The sequence below is a fragment of the Pseudorca crassidens genome, chromosome 2 (assembly GCF_039906515.1).
Source record: "Pseudorca crassidens isolate mPseCra1 chromosome 2, mPseCra1.hap1, whole genome shotgun sequence".
Taxonomy (NCBI): domain Eukaryota; kingdom Metazoa; phylum Chordata; class Mammalia; order Artiodactyla; family Delphinidae; genus Pseudorca; species Pseudorca crassidens.
The window spans coordinates 131,781,851-131,809,120 of NC_090297.1; the positions used below are offsets into that span (position 1 = coordinate 131,781,851).

General features: G+C 43.8%; 1 protein-coding gene across 3 annotated transcripts in view; it reads left to right on the top strand.

Annotated features, from left to right (window-relative positions):
- Positions 1-26,012, top strand: part of PAPPA2 (pappalysin 2) — a 488,087-nt gene extending 462,075 nt beyond the window's left edge. For all 3 annotated transcript variants that reach the window (XM_067728728.1, XM_067728730.1, XM_067728729.1), the window contains 2 exons: positions 23,585-23,683; positions 25,875-26,012. In XM_067728728.1, the coding sequence (XP_067584829.1) occupies positions 23,585-23,683; positions 25,875-25,949 (174 nt within the window). In that variant the 3' untranslated portion in view covers positions 25,950-26,012. The remainder of the gene's footprint in view (positions 1-23,584; positions 23,684-25,874) is intronic.
- The last annotated feature ends 1,258 nt before the right edge of the window (positions 26,013-27,270 follow it).

Below are 27,270 nucleotides of genomic sequence, written 5' to 3' on the forward strand. Positions count from 1 at the left end.
TGGCAGACACAACTCTGTCATCTTTTCTGCTTCTCCTCGTCACTCCTTTTATTTCATCTGGAAATTGCATCTATAAATATATAACTACATATATCTATACACCTATCATCTGTTTAATAATGCTTCCACTGCCAACCTTGATTTTTTTTTCATTTATGGAATTATTTACTGACTTCCTAATATAGAAGGGGGGGGTTGAGCTCTCTGACGCAATCGCTCTCTCTCTCTCTCTCTGTCTCCCTCTCTCTCTCTCCCTCTCTCTCACACATGCGCACACACCGCCCCCACAAGACACACCTGTATAGCTGCCTGCAGGGGTCCCTGACACTCCTAATTCTTGAGTTTTTTCCGGTATTCTGTGCATTTCAGGCACTTAGGTATCTGTTTTCTCAGATCTGCTCTGTCAGCTACTATTCATCCATACATTTCCCACTTTCTTAAACATTGTTGAATTCTCCATTTGCTGTTGTTGTCTCTCCTGTTCTCTTTTCTCTTGTGATTTCATACCTTGTTTATCTTTTTATTCCCGTTTCAGTGGGGCTGAGGGAGCACATATAAAAACAAATTCAATTCACATGTCTTACCAGTGCTAAGCCTGGGATGTAGGACATGTGCAGTGGTCATTATACTGTTACTACTCACCACTCCCTTCAACAGAATTTATGCCTATATGGAAGAAAACAGACGCACCTGACAGAGACGATGTTCCTTATTTTGGTATTTTTTTCCCTCTACTGTCTCTTCTAACTTCTTATTTTGACCTAGAGTCAAGCAGAAACCTCTTTAAGGTGCTTAACTCGTGAAAGTGCAGGTTTTAGATAAGGATGCACTTATTCACAGAATATACATTTATTGTCCATGTATAGTCTCTGACTCTAGGGATATGAAGGGAAAGAAAACAAAGCTCCTGTCTCCTGGGAATCCACTCTAACTTGCGGGGAGGAGCAAGTTCAAAGTGCTGTGGAAACAGAGGAAAGAAAGTGATTGTGTTTGCTTACTGAACAGGCAGGAGGTGGATGTGGGACATACAATTTGGGGAAGAATTCAGAGCAAAGAGATACTCATGTAGGATTTAATGGTTCCACTAGTTGGCGTTAAAGTAGAAAGCCCTATGGGCAGAGGAGATGTTATGAGCACAAGGCGCAGGGATCTGAAACACAGGGAGTGTCTGGAGAACCATGTGGAGACTACAGTTGAGGCTAGAGGGACTCAGGCTAGATGAGGGAGTGGCTTGAATGTGGCCATACTTGGTCTATCAAATTTATTCCAATGGCATTGGGGAGGAGCATCACTAGGAAGCTACAAGATGAGATACATTGGTGAAGATGAAGCCCTTCGAGAAGAGAATGGTTAGGAGACAGTGCCTGTATCTCAAGAGAGAGACGGTGAGAGCCCAGACACGGTCCCGCCAGGTAGGGATGGAAAGAAGCCACCGCTGAGGCCTTTCCTTTTAAGATACAAAATCGATTCTAAAATCCCATCCAATGGGGAAGATGAAGATCTAAATCTAACTCCCTGGCGTTTGGATGGATAGTGAATGTCATTCATCTCTGTAAAGAAAAAGAAGCAGGCTTTTAGGAGACAAAAATGAGCTTGGCTTTAGACTGAGTTTAGCGGAGTTGGAAATAAAAGGTCTAGCGTTCAGGAGCACAGTCTCAGTTCGTGACTTATGTTGAGAAGTGAGGAAAATATGGATGATAATTAAAGATAGGTGAGGGGATGTGATCATGCCAGGAATGTGAATGGAGAGAGGTGAGGAAAAAAGACCTGGGAGGAGGGAAGTAATACAAGGGAAGAACAGAGGAAGTGTTAGAGAATGAGGAGAAAAGGAGAAAGTACAGGAGAGAATGGCTGTAGAAAAACCATGGAAGAGGAGAGAGATGGTAAATAGTGTTCAGTGCTACAGAGCAGACGAACAAGTTGAGTATTGACAAGAGACAATTAGGCTTATAATTTCAGCACTCACTGTAATCCCAGACACAGTGGTAACAGTGGAACAGGGGAGAGGGCAGTAGGTTGAGAAATAGATACGAAAGCAGATGCGGCAAATAAAAATATTGTTTCCAAAAGTTGGCCAGTACAAGGAGTGAGATGAACAGTAACTTAAGTGGAAAACAGTGTTTATGGAAAGACTTTTGATATGAATAAAACTTTAATATATTTATTATCTGTGGGTAATAATCTGATTAAGAGTCTGGACACTCAAGGTAAAGAGGGGATAGAAAAGGTTTCAAATACCGTTGGCTCTGAGTCAGGTGGGAAGGAAGTAACAAGGGCTAGAGACAAAGTTTGTAGAGTAGCAAACAGAATTCAAGGAGTTCACGTGCAGCGGTTTCCCATTTCTCTGTGCAGACTTTCCCATCTCAGTTGATGACAACTTCATCCTTCCCGTTGCTCAGGACAAAATCCTTGATGTCATCTTAATCCCCCTCTTTCTCTCATCCTCCACAGCCAATTCATCAGGTAATCCTACTAGCTCTACCTTGAAAATCCATCCACAGTCCAGTCACCTTTCACCATCTCAGCTGCTGCCACCCTGGTTTGAGCTATCATCCTCTGCTACCTGGATTCCTGCAATAGCCTCCCAACTGGTCTCACTCCTACCCCTGCCTCACCACTGTTTATTCTCAACACATCAGCCAAAGGGGCCTGTTAAAATGTAAGCTGAATCCAAGCACTCTTCTGCTGAAACCCTCCAAGAATTCCTCAGTTCACTTGGAGTAAAAATCAAAGTCCTTGCAATGGCTTTCACAGCTCTCCAAATGTCCCTTCTCTGACCATTTGATTGGAAATTGCAACTGTCCTTCCTCTCTCATTCTCTGCCCATCCTCCAACCTACAGCATTCCCTTACACTGCCCTATTTTCTATAGGACTGTTACTTTTTAATTCACTAAATAATTATTTGTTATATTTAATATCTATTTTCCCCACTGGGATACAAGCTGTACAGGGCAGGGCTTTTTGTATATTTTATTCACTGATAAACCTCAAGTCCTTAGTACAGTGGTACAGTGACTGGCACAGGGTAAATGTTCAATAAATATATCTTGAGTGAATGAATGAGGTAGGCAGTTAAGGACTGCCACAGATTGGGGAGAAGATTCGCAGCTAGGTGAGGATCTTAAGAAGCAGCTTGATTACTATGGAGAAAAGGAAATTGTTGCTAACTTGTAAAGGGTAAAAAGATTGCCAAGAGACCCTGAGCTTTATGACTCCTTTAAGAGTCTTTTTCTTACTGGATGCTCTTTTTGTTGCGTAAAGCCTGCAGTAAGCATGGCCCTGTCTTGGGACTTCGGGGATGAGTGGTGAAATTTAGATTCCCTTCAGCTCTTTGAAGGCTGTTTGTGCATTGGGTAGAGAAAGCTTGGTTCCACATATTGCCTTTCTTCTCCTTAGTTATGTGACCTCAATTAAAGTCATTTAACTCCTATGGAAAAACAGTGTCTCCTTTGGTTGACTTTGAATGTTCTTTTGGCTCTCAAATGACATGATGTTTACGAAAGCATTGATTGACACTAAAATGCTACACATGTGTACAGGACTATCATCATTAGTATCATGCCTGTGTGAGAAGTCTTCCAAAGCAAGGCCAGGCAGAGGCATGGCAACAGTGCTGGTGACAGGGGACACATCCTACATGCTGCTCACCGGAGGTCCCAGCTGAGGAAGTCAAATGTCTACTAGGTGTGGACATAAAGCTACAGCAAGAATCAATAAGGAGAAGCAGAGCCTCTGCTTGCCTCCTTTCAACTCAGTGTGATTTTTTTCAGGCCCGCAGCTTTGAGCTAGTTTTTGTGTCCCTTTGGATCCACCTTTCCAGGTGTAGGCACCCAAACTGGGCAGCAGAACCTTGTTTGAGGGGCTAACACAGCTCAGATCTGCCTCCGGCCGGCAGCATCCCAGCTCCAGCCCATCAGCTTGAGGCAGACTTCCTTCAGATGCTCCCCTTAAGAGAATGCCCATCATGCATTCAGGATACAAAGCCTCCATCATATTCTCCCTCTGTTTCATTGAACAGAGTAACAAGAATAAGAGAGAAAACGAGCCTTTAAATGCTTAGCCAAACAACAACAGCAAAAAGAGAAACAGGAAATCCCCAAACCATATGCACCTATTTTGAAAACAGACTCCTTGTCTCTTCCTTGTCTCAACACCCCTAGCCCAGTGGTCCTAAGCAAGCCTTCTTTTCCCCAGTGGATTCTCCATAGCCTCTTCAGCCTTATACATTGTTTTCCTTCCTGTTTAAGATCAATAATGAGGACTTGGCAGGAGAAAGATTCAAATGGGTCAGGAGGCCCCTGTGGCTTTTCTCCGGCTTGTTTTCCACAGCCCATTCTAGCCTGCAACATACTTCGCAAGAATAAGTTGGCTGCAGATCTAACTCACGGTGAGAGGCCGCCACTGAGGGCAGCATTTCAGACTAGTGAGCCTGCAGCCACGAGCAGACTTCCTGAAGCCCAGAGCCTGGGTGTTTCCTTACACACGCACATGAACACACACGTGCACACACAGCAGCACACACCGGGGGTCCTTATCGAGAACAGATGTTGCTGCCCACTGTGCCAGCCACGTGTTGTGCATGGCATTTTCTTCTGTTAAGCTCCTGGCAGCTGTGTTTTTCCTTTCTTCTCCCCTCCCTCCACCTCCCACCCCCTACACCCATTGCATGTACAAATTGTCTCCTGATTCATAGTGGGCCAGCCTCATATTTTTGTTGTTGTTATTGTTATTGCAAACATTGGATGCTTCCAAAGCTGGAATAAAATAAAAAGGAAAGAAAAGAGAAAAAGAAAGAAACCACAACAACCCCCCAAAGAAAACATGTTCTAACCCAGGAATGTACAATACTTCATGCATGGGAAGCATCTTCCCACCTCTCCAAGCTTAGCTACAGAATCTAGGGCTCCAAATTCCAACACATGAAAAAACAAATTCATCCAGCTTTTTTTTTTTTTTTTTTTTGTATGAGCCTCATACCATTTCTCAATCTAAAAGCTTGCTGCTCCCCCCAATGGCAAGGATCTGCAGAAGCGGAATAGCCTCTTTTCCCAACTCACACCATGGTTACTAAACAACTATGATCACTCCTTCAGGTTCCTTTATTTATTTCTTCACTTAAAATAATATTTTCTGTGTGCCAACTATGAGTCAAGTTTACAAAAATGAATCAGGAATTTCCAACACAGTGTGTGCAACAGAGGTAAAAGATCAGATTTCTACCCAATGAATAATAATACAAAGATATGAACTAACTCAGTTGGGGACACAGAGAATAAAGCAAATAACTCATCCCAATCACATTGAGAAGATCTTACAGAGGGGTAACCACTTGAGGTGAATTTTGAAGGATAAATAGAAACATACGGAAAGGCAAAAAATGGGAAAGGAAATGGTGTGATGCAGCCATCCAGTTTTTTCTGTGATGACGCTGCATGACAAATAATCCCCAAATATCAATGTCTTGTAATAATAAAATTTATTTCTCACTCATGCATCTGCAGTTGACTAAAGTGGTTCTGCCTTAGGTTTGGGGTTGGGTTACAGTATACTCCACCTGACTCTCACTCAAGGACACAGGCTTCAGGGTTTCAGGGTCAGTAGCTACCCAGCATATGTTCTTCTCATGATGGATAACATGGGTACAAAGAAGCCAGAAAAGGCATGCCGGGACATTCAAAATCTCTGGTCAAATGTAGCATATGTTTCTCACACTCACATTCCGTTGGTCAAGGCAAATCACATGGGTCCATTTAAAATTAGTAGGAATGGGAAATGTACTCTGCTGATGGTGAACTCCTAAAAGGAGCTGTGGACATGTAATAATATCTGCCAGTCAGTCTTTTTGGTTACAAACATTTGTTATATTTCAGATTTACTCCACCTTACCCCAAGACATTCTAAATGTCTTATCCAGTTATAGCATCAGGCTTAAAAATCTAGAACATCATGATTTACATCAGGTTACAACGTAGCTTCTCTTAGTCTGGACTCTGGTGTACTAAAAATCACAAGTTCTCTGCCTTCCACACACCTGATGGGCAAAGTAGAGTAAAAACAAGACAGCTACAGTAAACATCCCCTTTAAAGGAGAATAACGAGAGGAACATAACTGGCACTGGTCCACAATTCTGAAATCCCTCTGAGAAAAGTGGTAAAAATTATACTCTAAGAATAAGGAGTGCTGCTTGTTTAATAGCTTTTGATTACTCCCTGGATATAGGTCCCAAGTCGACTTTTCTTCATGGCTCTTGGCTCTGCCTTCTTGGATGTCCTTCCTTTTCTGTTATCCTCTTGGGTCACAAGAAGAGGGCACTGGAGAACATCCTCCTATTGGAAGCTAAGTAACGTTATCAGCCTGCTTCTCCTCTTAGAATATAGGGGATCCAAAAAATCTATCCAAATTCGCTAACAGTAAGTCTCTTTTAACACAGTCTGATGCTACTTTTGGAAATTGAACTCACAGACTTTTTTGGTTTTGCATATATTTAATTTCAGTCAAATCCATATTGCAAGAGCTATGTCACAGTCTTTTCAAGACATGCCTCTCTGAATCAGTTTGATTATAGGTATTCTGAGCTTATGAGACTTCTCTGGGATAAAGTCTTTAGTCTCTTTTCTATGAGTCAAGGATCTTCTAGGTGCCACTTTAATCCAGTTAAAAGTCCTAACAAATGATGTAATGGTCCACCCCTTGATTTGGTCTTTGCCTGAGATTAGGCCTTAACTTCAGTCTTCGAAGGCCTGTCTAATACAAAGCATTGCTCTGTTTTATCTTTTGCTTGTTGGAGATGAGAAATAGCTTTGTTTTTCACTGCAAGTCCTGGAATTTTTAGCGCTCTATATTACCTGTCAATTCTGCTGGCAAAGCAGCAACCTTTTCTGAGCTCGTCTTTTCTTGCAGCACCTTATCAGATGAACATAGCAACCAATAACTAACCCTAGTAAGGTTATTCTTTAAATTCTCTTTACCCAAAGCCAGTAGGCTATTGAGTAAATTTTCTGACCTACAAGTTATAATAGTTAACATTATAACTTTCCTCACAACTACAGGACACATTTAATAACTTTTTTTTCCCCACTACATGGGGAGTTACTTCATTTTTCCAGCTTCCTAAAACAGTTCCTTTGCTTTCTGATGCACCATTCTAGAACCAATGCCACACATTTTAGATTTTTGTTATGGCAGCACCCCACTTCTAATACCAATCTTTGTATTATTTAAATGTTTCTACAATCATGTCACATAACAAACAACTCCAAAATACCAGTGGCATATCACAGAAAATATTATTAGTCTGCTCAGTGAAGCTGATCTTGGGGAACATGAAGGAATGTGGAATGACTGGAGGTTAAAGAGCTAAGCTAGGGCTAGGTCACTCAGGCTTTTGTGTGCCAAGCTAATGAGTTTGGACTTTATCCTGGAGTCAGTGTTGATCCATTGAAGATTTATAAGTAGAATATGAAATAATCAGGATAGGCTGTGGTCACACAGTAACCCGGAAGTCTCAGTGATTTAACATGACAAAGGACTTGTCTCTCACTTACATGAAGTCTGGCGTAGCTCTCTGGAGCACCCATTCATTTCTTGTATCTTACGCCTCTGTGCTCTCAGAATGTGGTCTCCATGGTTTCCTCCAAAAGGGCAGAGAAGAAATACAGAGAGAGGCCAATAATTCTTGAGTCCCTTAGATGAGAAGTAATGCATCACTTCTGCTTGCCTTCCCATTTACTAGAACTTGGTCACATGGCCTCAAGCCCACGACAAGCGAGTCAGGGAAACACACAGATATTAAACATCTCAGTGAGCATTAAACATCGCAGTCACAGAAGAAAGATTATACGATTTATATTTTAGGAAGAAAAGCATGGTGGCAAAGTTGGACCACGGAAGTCAGAACCTTATCCTCTCTCACCTAAACTAATGTAACAGCCACCTACCTCACTGAACTGAGGAAGCAGAAAGAGAAGAGAGAAGAGGGTCTGCATACAAAACTATTTCTTCAGTAGAAGGGTGAACATGTGGATGTTGGGTGTGATGGATGATGAGAAAGAGGTTGAAGATGAAATTAACTGGATTGGAAGGAGCGGAGGTGTATGATGATACTATGAGCTTACCTCTCATACTAATAATATCTCAGTTTGATCTGAAATAAGCTCAGCCAACAGTTTGTCAACACATAATGCTTGAACATCTACTTCGGGGAACAAAGGAAAGACCTGGTTCCTGCCTGTGTGGTTGGACTTGTGTGCTATTTGTGTCGGTGCGGGTTACCTATTTTGAATGTTCAGTTGGACCAGTTAGACCAGGTTCTAGAGGACAGGAGGCATGTGTCATTCTTCTGTGTTTATACCCACTCCCCACAATGTAGTCTAATATTAAACATTCCATAAATAGTCAATACATAGTCACATTTGTCTGAGTCATGTGCATTTTATTAACTTCTTTGGCTGCTCCTGGCAGAGGATACTTGGTAAATTCCTTATGCCTTGAAAATGGAATACGGGGGTTCCATTCTAGTTCCATAAAGGACTAGAATGAGTCCTTTATTTTTTAATTAGAGAAACCAGGTAGTAAATTGAATATGCATTATCCAGATGTGAAAGATCCTGAACAGATGATGATGATGACATCAGCTCCCCACTGTCCTCTCTCTCCCTTGTGTGCTAGTTTGGAAGTTTAAGATACCTAAGTTTAATTTTCACCTCTATTGCTCATTCCCTAAGTGACCTTGAAGCATGGCCCTTTGTCTCATTTTCCCCATCAGTGGAATACGGATAACCATATTAATCTGCCTCACCAGGTAATGTGAGGACTAATTAAAAATGAGATTAGATTCAGTTGAAGTCTTTCTAATGTGAGAAATACTAAACTTGGTGGTGCATGTCTGCAATGCTGTTAGATTTCCAGTAATGGTCTCTGGCCTTGGAACCACTTAAGACCCTGATGACACTGTAGCTGAGTTAGAGTGTCCGAAGCCTGCCCAGCTTATTGGCTGTGCTCACCTGTTCTGGTTTCATGCCCTGTGTGCCCAGCCCAAGGGCCAGACCCATCCAGCGTTGCCTAGTTACTGAATAGGAGAAGCCAATGATCTTTTTACTTCTTTGGGCTTCCTCTGAGAGCTGCTTCCTGCCTGTCTGTCTTCTTCTTACCTCCCTTTTCCTGCTCCTTTTTTTCAGACAAAATCTTTGGGAATTCTTTAGGTTGACAAATCAGTAAAAGTAGCTAAATTAATAAATACACTAAATAAGTCTTGAGTGTTAGTCTGCTTGGGCTGCTATTTACAAAATACATAGGCTGGATGGCTTAAGCAACAGACATTTATCTCTCACAGTTCTGGAGGCTGGGAAATCCCAGATCAAGGTACTGGCTGATTCAATTTCCTGGTGAGGTCTCTCCTCCTGGTGTGCAGATGGCCACCTTCTCACTGTGTCTTCACATGGCAGAGAGAGAGAGAAAGCTCTGCTATCTCTTCTTATAAGGGTAATAATCCTATTATGAGGGTCCCACCCTCATGATATCCTCTAAACCTAATTACCCCTCAAAGGCCCCACCTCCAGATACTATCATAGTGTGAGCTGGGGCTTCAGTATATGCTTTTTGAGGGAACAAAAGTCAGTCCCTAACAGCAGGTGTTTTGCTCATGCTCGCTTCAGTCAGGTAGAAAATGTCCCAGTACTTAGAAATGGGTTTCCCAATTTTGCTTAACAGGTGACTACCTCCACTACATAATTTTGGGGGTGCTACGTATGCTCCTATTTCACCCATAAATTCTTGTGTTCGCCGAGTGGCTCACAAAGCTCCGATCTTTCCACAATTAAAGTCATTTTTTGCCTTAATATATTATCTTTTATTTAGTTGCAGATACGTATTTGTCACTGACCCCTTAGTATGTCTGCTGCTTTCCAGAGGGATAGAAGAATGTGCAGATACTCTGGTAGGGATGGATACACTAGTTATGGGAGTTGGCAGAGGAAGCACCGTCAAGCATGGAGATGAGGATGACGGAAAAAAAGGAGACCAGGGACCAAAGACAAATTCTGACACAGCATTGCTGCTATCCCATAACTGTCAACAATGGAACCTAAGAGAGATGACTAGTATTTCAGATAACTTGGCTTATGCATTTGCCTGCCTTAAGCCACTCTGTCCCTATAGTTGTGCGAGGTTAACAGTAAGATCCCTGGTATTACTGGTCATAGTTAAGAGAGAAGAAGAATGACCAGGTTATCTGGTAGCCACCTCTGGGAGAACTGCCCTGTACCTTCACAAATAGGGAAGCATTGATACCCAGAGTATGCAGGCTCACTGAACTCAGGAAACAAACAGAAAAATAACTCCTGGTTCCATGGTCTATTTAATAGCATTATCGGATGTTTATTGTATGCCAGGTGCATACTGTGAGGAATTATTACCATTGTTATCATTCTTGTTTTAGTGATGAGCAAATTGAGGGGCTGAGGATTCCATTGCATTTCCAAAGCCCCGGAGTTAGCAAATGAGACTGTAAATGAACCCAGGCAGCTGATTCCGGAGTCCCTGTCCTGTTCTTAAATTGGTAGGAAGATTAAAAATGAATAAACAGATAGAGAACACACAAACTAGAAATGCAGGACTTTAGGGGAGTCAGTTGAGAGACGAACATGGGGTGCTGGTCACCTGTTAGGACTTCTCCCTGGGCTTTGCAAGCTTTCGTCCAGAGGAAGAGGAGGCGGACCCAGGAACACTGCTTAGCAAGGATCAGAGACCAAGGAAGTGAGACTGGAGAACATGTTGTGAAACAGATGCAGCTGATCAGTGGTTGAGTGAATAAGATACACAGACCAGCATCCCGTAGATAAAGGGAATGTAAACAAGACACTTGCACAGAGAATAGGTTCCATATGGGTGAAAGTGAGACTGGATGGATGGACCAATTAACGGGGAATAGAACAGCCGGGCTGACAACCCAGGATGGCGTGACAGGTTAAGGATGAGAACCACAGTCATCAGCCAGCCACACAAACTGAGCTGCTCGTAGACGCAGGAACTAAAAATTAGACCAGGGCTAAAGGAAACAAGACTATTGGCAAGAAAATATTCTAGAATAAACATGCCACCTCCCTCCTGCCATTCCTCAACTCAGCTGGACCTGGATGTTACTGGGGGTGATAAAATAGTCATGTCTAAGTTGTGGGGAAAGTCTAGCAGAGATCGGGCAGGAGAGACCCTCTGGGGCTTGGTTTAGATGGAAAGAGAAAGTGTGTAGAGCTTCTCACTGTGAGGTAGAACAGGCTTTGCTGATGGGTCAGGTTCTATGTCCTGTGACTCAGTCCTTCTATTTAGTGAGGAGTCTTTCTAGCTATGTGCTCAACGAGCTAATTTTTTGAGAAAAGTTTAGCATGATTTGAGTAAAATGTCACAGATAAACCTTCATCTCCATTGGTCTTCTACCTAAATATGGCCATTTGCCAAGTCCTGACAAGTCCTTCACAAGACCCCTCCCTTCTGCTTTTTCCTATTCCATATTAGGACCCAAAATTCTGTTCTTCTCAGTTCCTACCTGCTTGAGGTCAACTTCTACCTACTCTGGAGCCCTCCAATGGTCTCCTGAACATTCCCCACTCTGTCCCCAGATCCAACCTTTGAAGCACAACTTTTACCATGTTCTGCTTCTGCCCCAAAATTAGATAAATAAACACACAAAAAAACTCCCAAATTTCCACTGCTCCCTATTGGCTTCGGGGATGAAGACTAGATTCCTCTAGATGGAGATTTTGACCTAACTCCAAACTTAGGCCATTAATACTCAAGGCAGAAAACCACAGATATATCTTTTCTTTTTCCATTTGAAATCTTGGTTTATATTTGCCCTCCTCCTGGGATTTTTCTCCCTACTTCTCTGCCCAAATCCTATCCATCCTCAAAGATTAAGTCTAATCCCATTTACTCCATTAAGCCTTTCTGAAATGCCCCAGCCTCTTTCCTGTTCTGAACTTCTGTAGCTCTTACTGGTGCCATTAATTACTCTGGCAATCAATCCTCCACTGGCCTGTGATTTTCTTTTCTTATTGTCTCAGATGCTGTTCAGATTCTGCCTTATTTAAGGCTGATGCCACCAAAGCTTCTTTAAGGCAAATGTTTTGTCATGCCTTGTTCATAGGAGACACACTAAGTACGTATGAAACAGATATCCTAGGGTTCTAGCAATTAGCCCCATGCCTGGCTCATAGTATATGTTTTGAAGTTAAATATCCTAGATGGTACATTTCTCATGGACTTATGTGACACTGATCTTCCATCCAGAAAGTGGCTACTTCATGCCCATAGTTATGGTAGAGATTGGATCAGGTGAGCAGTTCTGAGAAGTGAAGTGAGGCATATCATTATTATATGGTGAATAGTGCTAGAGGCAGTGTGAGTATGTCAGGATGGTTATAGCACAGGCCTGGGTGTCAGACGGTAGGTCCACATCTTTTCTAGAGACAGATTCCTTAACAGCTCTGATCCTTGGATTTTTTCATCTGTAAAATGGGTTTTGTTGTGAGGGTTCAATAAGATCATGAGTACAAACCTTGTAGCACAGTACCTGATACACAGAAAATGCCATATATAAAATAAAAATAGTATCCTGTTTCTCGGGCTTCCCTGGTGGCGCAGTGGTTGAGAGTCCGCCTGCCGATGCAGGGGACGCGGGTTCGTGCCCCGGTCCGGGAAGATCCCACATGCCGCGGAGTGGCTGGGCCCGTGAGCCATGGCCGCTGAGACTGCGCGTCCGGAGCCTGTGTTCCGCAACGAGAGAGCCCACAACAGTGAGAGGCCCGCGTACCACAAAAAAAAACAAAAAACAAAACACTAGTATCCTGTTTCTATATGATGGCTTCTAGTTTGTAAAGTTATTTTTACCTTTAGAGGCACTGCTTATGCCTGGAGCTTCTAGAGAAATTGTATATGGATGTACGTGTCTGTTTCTGTGTATAAAATATAAACACATATTTTAATGTTATATATCTGTATTATAAATATTATATGTTAGTGATTATTATACACACGTTTATCTTATATACGAACAGTACGTATATATCATTTATGCATCATATTTATGCGTATACATGTATATACGTATGTATACACACCTATTACATATATATGAAAAGAGAGAATGAGAGAGAAAGCAAGTGCTGTGAGTTATATCCCATGAAGACTTACAAAAATTCAAAGCAATGTATTAATAGGTTTAGATTTACCCCAAAGTGAAACACCCCAGTGAAGAGCTGGGTGTGGTATCAGAATGGCAGAAGCCTTTGTCAACTACGTTGATTGATTTCCTTAAACAGGTCTTCCCACCCTAGGAGTTGCTGCCTTCTCCTTGAAGTTTCTCTCAGTGTGCTTGATTACTGAGGAAGAGAGAGAGAGGGAGAGGAGAAAGAGGTGGAGGGAAGGGCGCAGAGAGGGAGGAGGGAAGGAATGAGAGAGAATGGGAAGGAAAAAGCAAAAGACGCTCGGCAAACACCAGGAGGGCCAAGAAAAATATTTAATCCGAACAATGAATATTGTCATTTCCTCCCACAGTCTGCATTCCCCGTCCTCTTCCACGGGCGGGCTCGGGGAGCAAGCAATGCCCACCTGCCTGGCATGAGAGTGCATGTGCTGGGGGCCCCCGGGGGCCAGCACGCGTGTCGGGGGCTGCCGTGGAACGTTCCCACCATCGGCTCAGGCCTGCTTCAACCTCCCGTGAACTGCAGGCTGGCCAAGGAGCCCGGAGAGGGGACGGCGGAGGGGAACGCTCGAAGTCAGAGCAGGACCCCAGCCGTCCGCCCTGGGCCTTCTCCCAGGACTCCCGTGCTCTCCCGTCCCCGTCTCCCAGCTGCAGGTCCTCCGCCTCTGACTTCTGCATGTTTCCTTGCGCTTTCACCTCCCTCGCCTCCCAGAGCTTTGTGAGCTCTTGAACAGAGCCTGTACAGCTCCATGGCCCGATCGTGAGGGGTCTGGTGCTGGCAGAGGCCCAGAGAGGAGGCACGGGTGCGGGGCCACCTCCAGAGGTGCCTGGAGGCCAGGGGGAGGTCCCACCTGCTCAGCAAGGCACCTGCAGCGGCCGACATTCTGCTCTCAGCTTCCTTCTTCTGACGCTTGCAGTTTGGTTCCTTGAGAGTCTGCGGTTAGCGAACCTCTCCCTGGAAGGCCGTGCCGAGCTATCTCAGGTGATGTTTTAGAGAGAGTCATTGATAGTGAGACCAGCTATCTGGGGAGGCTATTAGGGGAGCCAGACAGAGGAAAGGTACCTTATCTTGGAGGAAAGGCCAGAGGAGTAGGAAGCAAAAACTATTCTGCCTTCTTAGCTTACAAAGTCGATTCGGCACGTGTCTCACTCACCAGCTATTCACGAAGCAGCTAGTGTGGTCTGTTAGGTGTTGTGCTGACGTAGGGGCCTTACTGCTGATGGAAGGAAACAGGAGTGGAAAAGGAGACAAACCGGAAGTGTCTCTGCCCCGTAGTCCTTGCACAGTTCAGACCTCTTGTGTTCAACGTTTCTACCTCTGACCTTGAACCACAGTAGGCTGGCTCCAATTATCTGGAGCCAAGGCAGGAAATTCCCCCAACGCACAATTGTTAATTTTTTCCTCTCTTAAAGAAGAAAGCCTAATGCCATGTAGCAAGACCGTCAGGAGAGTTTGCAGGCCACCTGTAACGCCCCTCCCACCGTGAAAACAAGACAAAATCATGAGAATTAACGGGTCCGCCAGCCTTGCGATGGAGACACAAATGGGTTCTGAGGGTGTGTCATCATCAGCTCCCACTGGGAGCCCCAGCACAGCCATTAGGTCACGTGGAGGACTGCTGCCGTGTCTTGAGAAGCATTGCTGTGTGGTTCAAGAAGGAGGAGGGTGGAGCTGCCATGAAATCCCAATTTAACAGCAAAGGACTGGAAATCACTGGCATCCAATCTGGACTAGCTGACTGTGCAGGATCCGCTGCTCCAGAGAAAAGGGAAAGCGTGAGAGACAGGAGTGAGACCGATGGAGGAGGAGAGAAAAGGTTTGGAGGCATTTTGTTTAGGACATGGAGCTGGGGGTTGATGCCGAGGGGGCAGGCAGTGACCTTGTGAGTGATTATGGGGATTTGAGGAAGGAGTTAAGGTGGTGGCAGAGAGTGGCTTGGAGCATGGGGTGCTCTCACAGCCTCAGACAGTTTTGGTAAAAGGTGGAGGGAGAAAAGGGCCCACAGCACAGGACACTGTCCCATCAGCAGCAGTGGTTCTATACAGTAACGTTTTTCAACCAAGGGACAGATCACAGATTTGCAGGAGGGCTTTGTCGTTTCGTTAAGCCCCCTGAGAGAGTGTGCCAAGAACCGTGGGGAGGTGTTCTCTTCTCATGTCTCTCGTGAGAAGCAGAGCTCTGACTTGGAGACCGTGTTTTTCTGGCACAGATACGTGCAGATATACCCTGCTGCCCCAAATTCACCATCGGGGCCCTAATATCCCCCCCGGGGGTGGATGAGAAGAAGCATCAGGGCCGTTTGGGGCCAAGAGGAGGGGCCGCGTGGGGAAGCTGGTCGTGTGTGTTTGTAAGTGAGGTGGGGAGCCTGCGCCGCCGGGTCTTTTTTTGCAGCTAAGTGGAAGGAGCTGCTAGGAGGTAATTTCTGACTGAAAAGTAAGTCACAGAGAGTCTTCTCACCTTCCTGTTTTCCTGTGGTGCCCATCAGGGAAGAGGTGTCTGTGACGGTTTGGGGTTTTTCAGAGGCTAAGACACCTGAGTCACCGCTATGGTTTGGAGGAGAGCCCTGGTTTCCAGAAGCCAGACAGGCCTTTCCCACTCTATTTTTATAAGTCCCAGACCCATTTCCCTTGTCACCCGACTCTCCTCCATGAATCAGAGGGGTGCATTTATGGTGAGAGCGAAGGGAACAGGAGGCTCTCAGGGATGAGAGCGTCCACGCTTTGACTCTATAAAGTACGGGTGGCAGAATCTTGACATCTTTTTGACCAGGGTCTCTCTGGAGGGAATTCAGACACCCACCCACACTGGCACAAAGCAATGGTACATTCCTGCCGCCTTCATAAAACTAGGATTCATTGAGTACTTACTGTGGGCCAGGTACTGGGCTAAGTATTTCACCTCCATTCACTCATTTTTTTCTTGACAGCAACCCTCTGAATAGGTGTTATTCCTATTTTACGAATGAGGATACCGCAGCTTAAAGCACAGTAACTCGCTCAGGCTCTAACAGTTGGTAAGGAGCAGAGCTGGGACCTGGGTGTAGGTTTATCTCACACCATACCTCATACTCTGAATCACCATACTGTACAGCCTTGAGCATTTTCCTGGGCAGGAGCTGCTAAGCTTTGGGTACCTTGCTGCAGATAAAATTATTACGGGTGAAAGAAGTCATTTGACCTTATTTTGTTTGCTTTTCTTTTTCCATTCTCAATGCATTCTGTTGCTCTCAGAAGAGATTCGTTTTTGCACTACTTGGCTATTACTATTCTAAGACTACACTCTGGTTTTGGTGTCAGATAGAGATAAGCTGGTGATGATCAGGCTTCTCTTTCCAGCCCTGTAAAGGTCCCCCTTTGCTCTTCCTTTTTTGAGGGTAAGAAGAGCAACCCATCATAAGAAGAGCAGCCCAGCCTCTCTCTCAGAGTTAGGTATTCACTTTAGGTATAATTCTACAAAGCTTGACCCATGAGAGAGAGAGAGAGAGAGAGAGAGAGAGAGAGAGAGAGAGTGAGTGAGTGTGTGTGTGTGTGTGTGTGTGTGTGTGTGTGTGTGTGTTGAAGGTGGCTCATTTAGTAAAGGGGTAAATAGCCCAAGGCAAAGAGCCTCCTTATAAGTAAAAAGGAAAAATATTCATGTTAATGACTTTGTATTCTATAAGTTATTAAAAGGCAGGGAGACAGGAATTTTATACAGGTTTTTTCTTCTGTGAAAATTGTTCAGAAGCTACATGATCTCACATGGACCAGCAAAGCACAACAGACCACAAGAGTAGACCTGAGTACTGACCCCTCTCTAGGGGCCACCAAGCGGGGCTGTTTCCCTCTGCCTATCCAACAGAATGTGTATCTTCATTGCTTTCCTTTCAATTATGTCTTGCTTATCTATTGTTTGAAGAGTAGACTCTTGGCCTTCAAGGGGGTACTCTTCGCAGTTTCAGCTGTTAGCTGGTAACCCAGCATGTCTTTAATATCTTAGTGACTAGTGACTTTGCCAAGGCCTGGATTGAACCATGGAGACTTCAGGGCTGGTAGGCAGGAGAAAATCTCTTAGTTCCAAGTGAGCCAAGCTACCTGTGCAACATCACCATTCCATATGTCATTCCATATCAGTCCTCACATTTTATCTTATTAAAATTCTAACAGAGTCACTTAAAAGATCTCCATCTTGCAAAGCCCCAAGACCTGGGCCCCGATTCCCGATCAGCTGTTAAAACCCAGCAACTTGATTACAGATAGTGTTTGCAAACATTCCTAGGACAGCCACAGTTTCACTGTCTTCTTTCTGCTCTGGTTTTCAGCTTCTTTTTGCTGTTGGCCCCTGGCAATTTCCATTCTTTTCTTACTATACCACCTGTAGAACTGAGATGATATTGATAACTTTATTCAACATTTTTAGCTTGTTAATAGGAGAACTTCAGATGGTGTATTCTACTATTTCTTCCCACTCAGAAATAAATGTATACCAATACTCTGCACCTAGTAGGAGAGGACTAATGAAAAGGAGGGATCTGGTTATAAAGTATGCTAAAAAAAATGTTTTTAGCCACCATCATAGTTATTTATTTCTTGAGAACCTACTGTGCATCAGAAACTGAACTAGTAGCTGGGACTGAAGGGTATTAGACTCTGAGCCCTTGACAATACGTTCTGAATGTTAAGTCCTATAATGCACATATGGATAAAACATACCATAGTACACAGGCAAGGAGAACTCTCTGGGTCTAGGAAGCCAGATGAGATTTTCCAGAGGAGCTTGTATCTAAGAAATTCTTCCTGCACAACCCATCTCAGGGTATCTGTCGATTTTAATTTTACATTTTCCAAGAAGATTGTTGCAAACCCACATATGTGAGATCACTGGCACCCTCCCACCCCAAGGGGTGAACACGGGAGGAGTGGAACAACTCCATTTCCTCTTTTCCTCAGATGACTGCAATGAGCAGAAAATGCCTGGCTTTAGCATTCTAGGGCCCAGAAATAAATGTTTCTGGGTTGCAGGCATCTGCTGATGGGATGGGAGCACAGTGCTGCTTCCTCCTGGCAAAATCAGCTTCTAGGAAAATATGGGCCAACCGAGCCCCAAGGCCAGAAGGAGCTATAGTACCAGGTAGCTTATTTGGGTAAACTTTTAACCTGCAACTGAGAAAAAGAGAAGTGAAGTTGTGGGGGGTCTAGGGGAATTGAGATTATATATATGATCCTTTCTCTGTTTCTACATTGGATCGCTGGGTTCACTTCATTATTAATGTTCTTGCACCTAAGCCCTTTTTATAGAGGTGCCAAAGGAATCTGTTACCCTGCATTCCCAAGAAATTAGAAGGTTAATGGAATAATCAGAGAGTGGTAGCATGGTTTAGCAGAAAGAACATCAAGAATCAAGAAATTTGGGCTACGTTCCCAGGATTGTTACAACTATCCTTGCAAACAAGACATTTCACTGTTTTAAGGGGCCACTTCAGCATTTGTAAAATGAGAGTTTTGTACTAGATAGTATTCAAGAATCCATCCAGCCTTTGAATTGTATGCATCTATGGTCCTTAAAAAAAAAAAGAAAGCAACTAATGTTCTGGTCATCGAGAGTCCCTGAGGGGCCTCAAAGACCTCTGAATTTTGCCCCTGAGATTCGCAGGTGAAGCAGTGGACACGTGGGCAGATCCAAGGGCTGAAGGAACCAGGCTGGAGGTCACCATTCATTGGAGAGCCAGAGAACTTCCATCTGCTGCGTGGACTTCACTGGGTGTGGCGCCACAGCTGCCTTGGGAGATGGCTTCTTTTGGCCTGATGTAGCCTAATCAATATGAAGGACTGGGTGTGGGTCTGATTTGTCATTCACGTAACGAGAAGGTTTTGATGGGAAATGATGTAGGAGAAAGAAAATAGTGTTAGGCATTATACAGAAATGTGATTAGCGTCTTCTCCTGTTTCAACACGCTCCTCAAGATTACTTATCGGGCTTCTGTCCCATGCTTTACCTATAGGGGTATAATCACTTTGGGCTGATATCTCAATCTTTATGTTAGTAGAGCAGATGGTCTGAAGCCCAAACTAACCTTTCTAGAACATCAGTGTGCTCATGGGTTCTGTTGCAAGCTGTAGAAGAAAAATGTTCTTAATCAATTCACATAATAGAGGTACTATCAGCCAATCAGTCAAAGTTTATGGAACTCTTCCTGACAGTGGGCTCTGTGATGAGCAGTCTGGGACAACCTGCCTATCTATTTTTACGCTCTCCTTTCACTTGCACAGTTTTCTCAGGCCCCTCTACCCCTCTGAATCATCCAGTGCTAAACTCTTTTTCACGTGGGCTAGATGTAGCAAAGCCAGCCCCTTGAAAGCTCATGTCGTCCTTTCCGCATCCCCACCCACCCCAAATCTGGACTAGGTACTTCTATCTGCATCTCTATGCTAGCACTCGTCATCATAAGCTATAACTGCAAGTGGGGGGTTCTCTTGAGGACTGGAGCCATGTTTTATTTCTCTCTGTACCCTCATAACAATGCCTGGTACAAATAGGTGAGGAATAAATGTTGAGTGATTGAATAAATGACTACATCCATAGGCAACAGACAGAGCTACCATTCCTATACCCAACTCCCCAGAACAATTTAAACAGAAAATATCACCAGATAATATAACATAAAGGAGAAATTGTCTTACTTCTGAGAAGTAAAGTCATGGATAGGATAGACTGACAGCCTTTCCTCTTTGTATTTCATCACTTACGCACTTCCATTCATATGGCCACCTCAACTGCCTGGAACATAGCCAGTTGGCAAGAAAAGCGTTCCTATAACAACTGAAATAGGTATCATCAAGCTCATACATCATAAGAAGAGCAACCCAGCCTCTCTCTCAGATTTAAGTATTCATTTTAGGTATAATTCTACAAAGCTTGACCCATGAGGGTGTGTGTGTGTGTGTGTGTGTGTGTTGAAGGAGGCTCATTTAGTAAAGGGGTAAATAGCCCAATGCAAAGAGCCTCCTTATAAGTAAAAAGGAAAAATACTCATGTTAATGACTTTGTATTCTATAAGCTATTAAAAGGCAGGGAAACAGGATTTTTTTTTAACATCTTTATTGGAGTGTAATTGCTTTACAATGGTGTGGTAGTTTCTGCTTTATAACAAAGTGAATCAGTTATACATATACATATGTTCCCATATCTCTTCCCTCTTGTGTCTCCCTCCCTCCCTCCCACCCTCCCTATCCCACCCTTCTAGGTGGTCACAAACCACCTAGCTGATCTCCCTGTGCTAAAGTGAGAGAGTGGCACGGACATATATACACTACCAAACGTAAAATAGGTAGCTAGTGGGAAGCAGCCGCATAGCACAGGAAACAGGAATTTTATACAGGTTTTTTTCTTTTGTGAAAACAATTAAAATGAAAATTAAAAAGTGGCTCTTAAAGAAATAAGCTTTAGGTACTTGAAAAATTCTCTTATTTGGAACACTTCGTTTTCTGATGTTACAGGAAAATGAGGTGCATGTATGGGTAGTGAAAAATTCACCTATGGACACGTTGTGCAGAGAAGCCAAGCCTTGTACCATTCCTTGGGGAAGCTTCCTGTGGGGAGGAGTGATGTCCCAAGTCAGACACCTTTCAATTATTGAGATTTGCGTCCCCCAATCTAGTCCAGTCTTCAGATACTTTAAAAACTTTGGATCGATTAGTCATTTTTCCCTTCCTATTTTTTCCATTGTAACTTTGGACTCAAGCTGTCAAGCTTTCAGGCACACGTTGCCATAGGAGACTCTGTTTGTTTAGGGTGGAGTAGTTATTTTTGGCAGGTTAGGGGAGGAGCAATTAATTCTAATAGGTATATAGTAAATTAAATACTTGTGCCTTTCCAACCTTTTCTCTGTATTTATGCTCCTTTTTATAAATTCCCTTCTCTTCCCAGATGACCCTTTAAGAACATTCTAGAAATCATGTCCAGGCTATAGCCATCAAAGTCTAGTGAGCTCTAGAGAAGGTCGCCTAGACAATTTCTAATCTTTTCAACATACCTTCCCTAATACTCTTGAGATGAGAAGCCATCCTTGGGGAAGAGGTTGGAAAGAAAGATTCCCAGGATCTTTTATTAATCCACTCAAATGTCTGAGTTGTTCTTATGAAAAGGAAGATCTTTAGATTTCCCTTTAATCCTCCATATTGAAGACCATACTTTTATATGTAGGAGAAGTATTTTGGGTGCTCTTTGGATTTTTATAGACGATTACATGAAAAAGAAAGAAGAAACAGATTAAGTTTTGCCAATGAGTCAGTCAGGGTTGGAGGAAAAGTAACAGATGCAGTGTTAGATGAGGAAGATATACTCCAAACACTGGAAAAAGAAAATTCTGGGGGAATCTCAATGGATGTATCTGGTCCTCCCAGGAGAACCCAAGGGCATCTATAGGTGTTAAGGATGCAGCTAGTTGTATTTTGACTCCTATTTGGCTGCAATTGTAGATTCAAGTTATGATTATGTAGTTATTCCCAGTTCTCCAGAGGCAGAGTAACTGGCTCCAGGGTTAAAGACAAATGCTCATCTCAAAATCTATGTCTTTTATCCCAGTGAGGCGTGTGTTGAGAACAGAATTCATTTTCACTTCCTGCTCTCAACTGACATTGCTGTGCAGCTGTGTGACAGCTGTTGAGTTTCACCCCACAAGTAGCAGCTTCTCAGAGGTTCGCAAACTGGTATACATCTGGAATGATGTTCAAGTGACCTCAGGACCCCATAGAATAAATCAAAACATTGAAGAAATAACTTGGATGAGCTCATTCTGATGTAACTCAATTGCTGAAAATTATTCAATGGCCATTAAAAAAATATTTGTATTTATTTATTTATTTTTGGCTGCGTTGGGTCTTCGTTGCTGTGCGCGGGCTTTCTCTAGTTGCAGCGAGCGGGGGCTACTCTTCGTTGTGGTGCACGGGCTTCTCACTGCGGTGGTTTCTTTTGTTGCAGAGCACGGGCTCCAGGCGCGCGGGCTTCAGTAGTTGTGGCACATGGGCTCGGTAGTTGTGGCTCGTGGGCTCTAGAGCGCAGGCTCAGTAGTTGTGGCGCACGGGCTTAGTTGCTCCGTGGCATGTGGGATCTTCCCGGACCAGGGCTCGAACCCGTGTCCCCTGCATTGGCAGGCGGATCCTTAACCACTGCGCCACCAAGGAAGTCCCTTAATGGCCATTTTTTACTTTAGTATCTATTTCATCAAAGCAGAGTGAAATAGGGAACAGTCCTTCTATTTGACATTTAAGGAGGGTGGGGGAAGAGAAAGTGATTTGAATGTGTGAACTGGAAGGTGGCCTCAGGCCTCAAGAGTCTACTGACTGTCCTGTGGCCCAAAGAGCTTGACTACGAGATGCTTCCTGAGGCTTCGCAATTGGGTATCCACTCAGGGTGGGGAGCAGCTAATGTGACTGAGTAGGTGGGCTGCCTGGGCTGGTGCACCCTCCAGGATGCCGTGGGACACTGTTTCCTTCTGAGAGTGGTTCTAGAGAAACAGTGCGTTGGGCTGCTGAGCTATTTTTTTAACTGCTCGTTGCTGTTCTTATCATACATTCCCTTTTGGGGTGAAACACTCCACTAACTCTGGTTTGGCCTGGGCCCCTTTCCCATTTTGGTCCTGTTAACTTGCAGCAGTAACAGGAGTAGATGGAAACCGTTTGGCTTCCTCTGCTCTAACCCTGTGTCTACCTGCTGTGAATGAAGTAGCTGTACATGTGGGCTGATTTGTGTTCCGGCACTGGTGTCCCAAACCCTAGGACCACTGCATTCTGGACAAACATCATTTGAGTCTCTAGCAACCCAGGCCTATTAGGGTCTCTAAGTACAAGGACCAGAAGAGATGGGGGTTATGGTCCTTAATCTGTGAGAAGCAGCAAAAAACCAAGATACATGACTTCTAAGCCTAAACTCTGCTTGACCTAGCTGTGTGACCCGGAGTAATTTTTGTCCTCTCTATTTATCCCCATTTCCTCACTGATAAAATGGGACTTTAAAAGCCAAACCTGCCTGATGCACAGGTTTTCCTGATGATCAACAGAGTTAACATGTGTGAAAATATTTTGTAACCTACCTAATGATGTAAAGACCTACTATTACGAGAAAGTGAAAAAGTTGATCAAGGAATTAAAGGAACCATCCTGGTCCCTAGAGTAGGCCAGAAGCAGATACTGGTGGTGAAATTTGACAGTTCCTTCGATCCAATGGTCTTATCTTGAGACTTTTCAACTTCTTGAGAGTGTTGTTAGGTCAATTTTTACCCTGCCCCCTTTGGTGCTCGCCCATAATAATGTCTCGAGTTCCATGGATTATGTTGGGAGTGGGATGAGTGGGAGAATAGGGTGAAGCAGAGTGAAGTTGTACTTAGACCGTGACTTGCTACCTCCTTACCAGCCTTTCCAAGCAGATGGTTGGTGTGATACCATCAATAACCGGGCCTACTGCCACTACGATGGGGGAGACTGCTGCTCTTCCACGCTCTCCTCCAAGAAGGTAAGTGAGGGCACCTGGGAGTGGGAGGGAGCGGGTAGCAGTTCCAGGAGTAGAGGCAGGAGCTTTGGCTAGCTCTCCTTCGTGGTGCATCATAATTTGTTTTCCTTCAACAGTCAAGAAGAGGGAATGATAACGAACAAACATTGGAGCTTCTACAGTGACAGGATTAAGGATAGTAATTTTAGGATAGGTTGTTAGAAAACACTAGTCTCTCATTGTCAGTCCTGTAACTGCTAGAGAAAAGCCATGCTTCTGCTGCTCAAAGACTCCCACCTGCTTATCGTCGCCCAGGAAAAGTTTCTGTAGGTAGGGAAAAATGGCCTCCACTCCTTGGAGAGGCAGGATTATCCACGAAGTGGTATCCACTTATTATTAAACTTCACAGCTAAATGAATAATCCTATAAAGTGTATTCCAAGCACATTGCAGGTGTATGTTGAGCGGCCACCACGAGCTACCTGGAGCACTCCCCCGCTGTACCCTGAGCAGTAGCCCTTTCCTTGATGCCGTTTATCCTGTTGCTCTGGACTCTATTAAAATAGAAGATATGCTTAAGCTAAGCCTATAAAATTGAATAGGCTGAAAATTTGGAATAAGATGGATGAAAACCCAAGAGCTCCAAAGATAACTGACGCTAGTTGGCCGATTTGATGAATCTGAAATACACAAGGAGACACATACAAGGAATGTTTCCTTCCTTGTATGTGTCTCCACAATAAAGTCACGTCTGCGTGATTACCTCTACACAGACCTGAATACTCCTCCTAACGGCTAATATTTACTGATGGCTCACTCTGTGCCAGGCATTGTTCTCACCACTGACATGAATTAACTTATTTAGTACAGAGAGCCCAGGGACTTTTGTATCACTGTTCAATTTGGCCCCCTTTTGCTCTAAAACCCAGCAAATCCCAAACCATGAGAAACAGATCAAGAGCTTGGATTGCAGGTCAGACATCATGCCAACTAGTTCCTGGTCTCACTTGAAGAAAGTAACTGGTCAAGGATCCCATTTCTACTCAGGAAGGCATAACCACTTCGGAAGAAAGCAGTCAATTCTCTCCCCATCTCCATCTCACACTCAGCAGATCTAGGGTTTTTCTTTCATGGATTTTGGTGCCTGTGGCCAGTATACACATGAATCAGGATTGAAAAAGCATTTCACCCCTGTTGACTCCTAAATTACATTTAATTCATATGTGAAAATATGCTGGGAAATTTCCTCAAACCCCACCACCCGTTCTCCAGCCCACTTGCCCAGTCACCCAGCCTATCTCTTCAGTGTACTTGGACTATTAAATAATATGCTGATCTATTGTTGTTTCATTTGACTATCCATGCCCAAAGAGCAGAATCTTTGCCACTTTTACGTCATGTCTCCTGAATGCCCAGTTCTCTCTGAAGCTAATTATGGACACTCAAAAAGTATGATTATCTGTTGGTAGCAGTGCAAGCAGGAAGAGAGCAACTTTTGCTGGACCATCTCTAACCTGGAGGAGGGATAATTACATAGCAGGAAGGCAATCTAGCCACAAACAACGGGTAGAGAGATGCATTGTTTCACCAAGCCAAAGTATATCCTGGGTTCAAGAAGGGCAAAACCTCAAGCTTATGAAGATAGAAGAGATGATTCTATGGCCCCAAGAACATCAAAAAAGTAGAAGACATAGAGCTAGGTAATAGAGCCTTGGTTTTCCAGATCGTAGTGTCATGACCTTGAGTTAAGTCACCCTACCTCTCTTGACCTTCTCTGTAAGAAGAAAATACTAACGTTCATCTTACCTACTTTACAAAGATTTTTGTGAAGGTTGATAATAACGACAAAAACATTAACAGCAGTAGTTTTGAACACTAGTGGTAATATTAGAAGTAGTAGTAACAGATATTAGAGGTGCCTAGAAATGTGTGTTTCATATCCATCATCTTTATTTAAACTACACTAACACCCTCTTGGGTAGTTGCTGTTGTCCTCCCACTTTATATATAAAGAAAGTGAAGCAAGGAAGGTTTACCTTGCCTAAGGAGACATGGTGTGTAAGTGAAAGAACCGAGTGTTAATTTCAATTCTGTGATACTAACACGCAACCCCACACTTCCTCTGGGACCAAGTGAGAAAAAAAGCAAAAGCTGGTTGCACGTGTGACGCTTGGTGCAAAAATGAGTGATTGCAACGTCTCTTTGATTTCTCCTAGGTCATTCCATTCGCTGCTGACTGTGATCTGGATGAATGCACCTGCCGAGACCCCAAGGCGGAAGAAAACCTGTAACTGTGGGATCAAGCCCCTCCTTCCACTGCCCTGGAGGCAGTAAGAATCAGAGGCCTCCACAAAAGGAAACAAAAGATGAATGAAGAAGAAAGGTCATGAAATGAAGGAAGGAAGAAGAACACCAAGGATCCTATAAGAAATGCAAGAGGACGTTTACAGGTGCCAACTATTGCATCAAGTAGCCCAAGTAAGGAAGAGTCACAGGCAAACATTTCTTCAAAGAGGCAGTTGATTTAAAGTGGAAAGAGAAATATGATATATATACAAGGACCCTCCTTCCCCATTTATATTCTATCAAATCCCATCCTCAACTCTTGCCCTGCTCCCTACTCTGCATCCTGCCAACTATTCAGCCCCACCCAACTTGTAAACCAATACCAAAATACTAGAAGAGAAGTTGCCAGGGACACTCTGCTCATACCCATTTTGAATGGATGGCCATCTTTCAGGGCTCGTCTAATCTAAACTGGCTCTCTCCCTTTCTTTGTGTAGTCTCCCTTAGTAATAATGAGGTTAGTTATTAATTCTTTGTAAGTATTTAAACATAATGATATAAATATATTATATATATTATATTTTTTGCTGTCTACTAAGCTAAAAATTATCCATTGTTCCACACATGCTGCTGTGAAGTTCACGTCCAAAATGAATGCTGAGGGTTTGAGGACCGAAAGACAAGTTCTTCTGCCATCTTTCTATTCCTAGGGATTGGCAGGCTGAGAGGGAACTGGGGAAGGAAAGGGAGAGATTAGATGGAGTTTTTGATAATCACATGTCAGCTAATCATCTTTTTATGAACTGGGAGCTGAGCCCAGTTTGAGGAGATGGGGGCTTGGAATGATAATACTAAAAGGCATGGAAAGGTGGGTGGGGTTATCCATTGGTGATGGGTCCAGGAAAACTAGACTATGGTTCTTGAGTATCCATCCAAAAAGAATACATTCTCTTCAGTTCTTGGAACTCTTCGTTGCAGTTGGTGAGGCCCAGGATTTTCTGCACTTCCACAGGTGCCTGTTCCAAGTGTGGCTCTCAGCCAGTCACTCAGTCCACAAGTCTGTATGTAGGCTCACGCTCCCATCACCAGGATTACAGGAACTCACACATTCCTCATACTTGGCCTGTGGTCTCCCTTCTCCTAAGTCTCCAAGCCTGGCCATCATTCACAGCCACATGACCTATTGTTGACTTTCTGGGGAAAAAATGTCATGGAAATGACATCGGGGAAAGGTGGAGGAAACTGAAGAACAGGCAGGTTTGGAGGAGGCCATAGACAGGGGAGAAGTCAGGGTAAATCAGAGCCCAGGGCTGGAGGATGGATTGA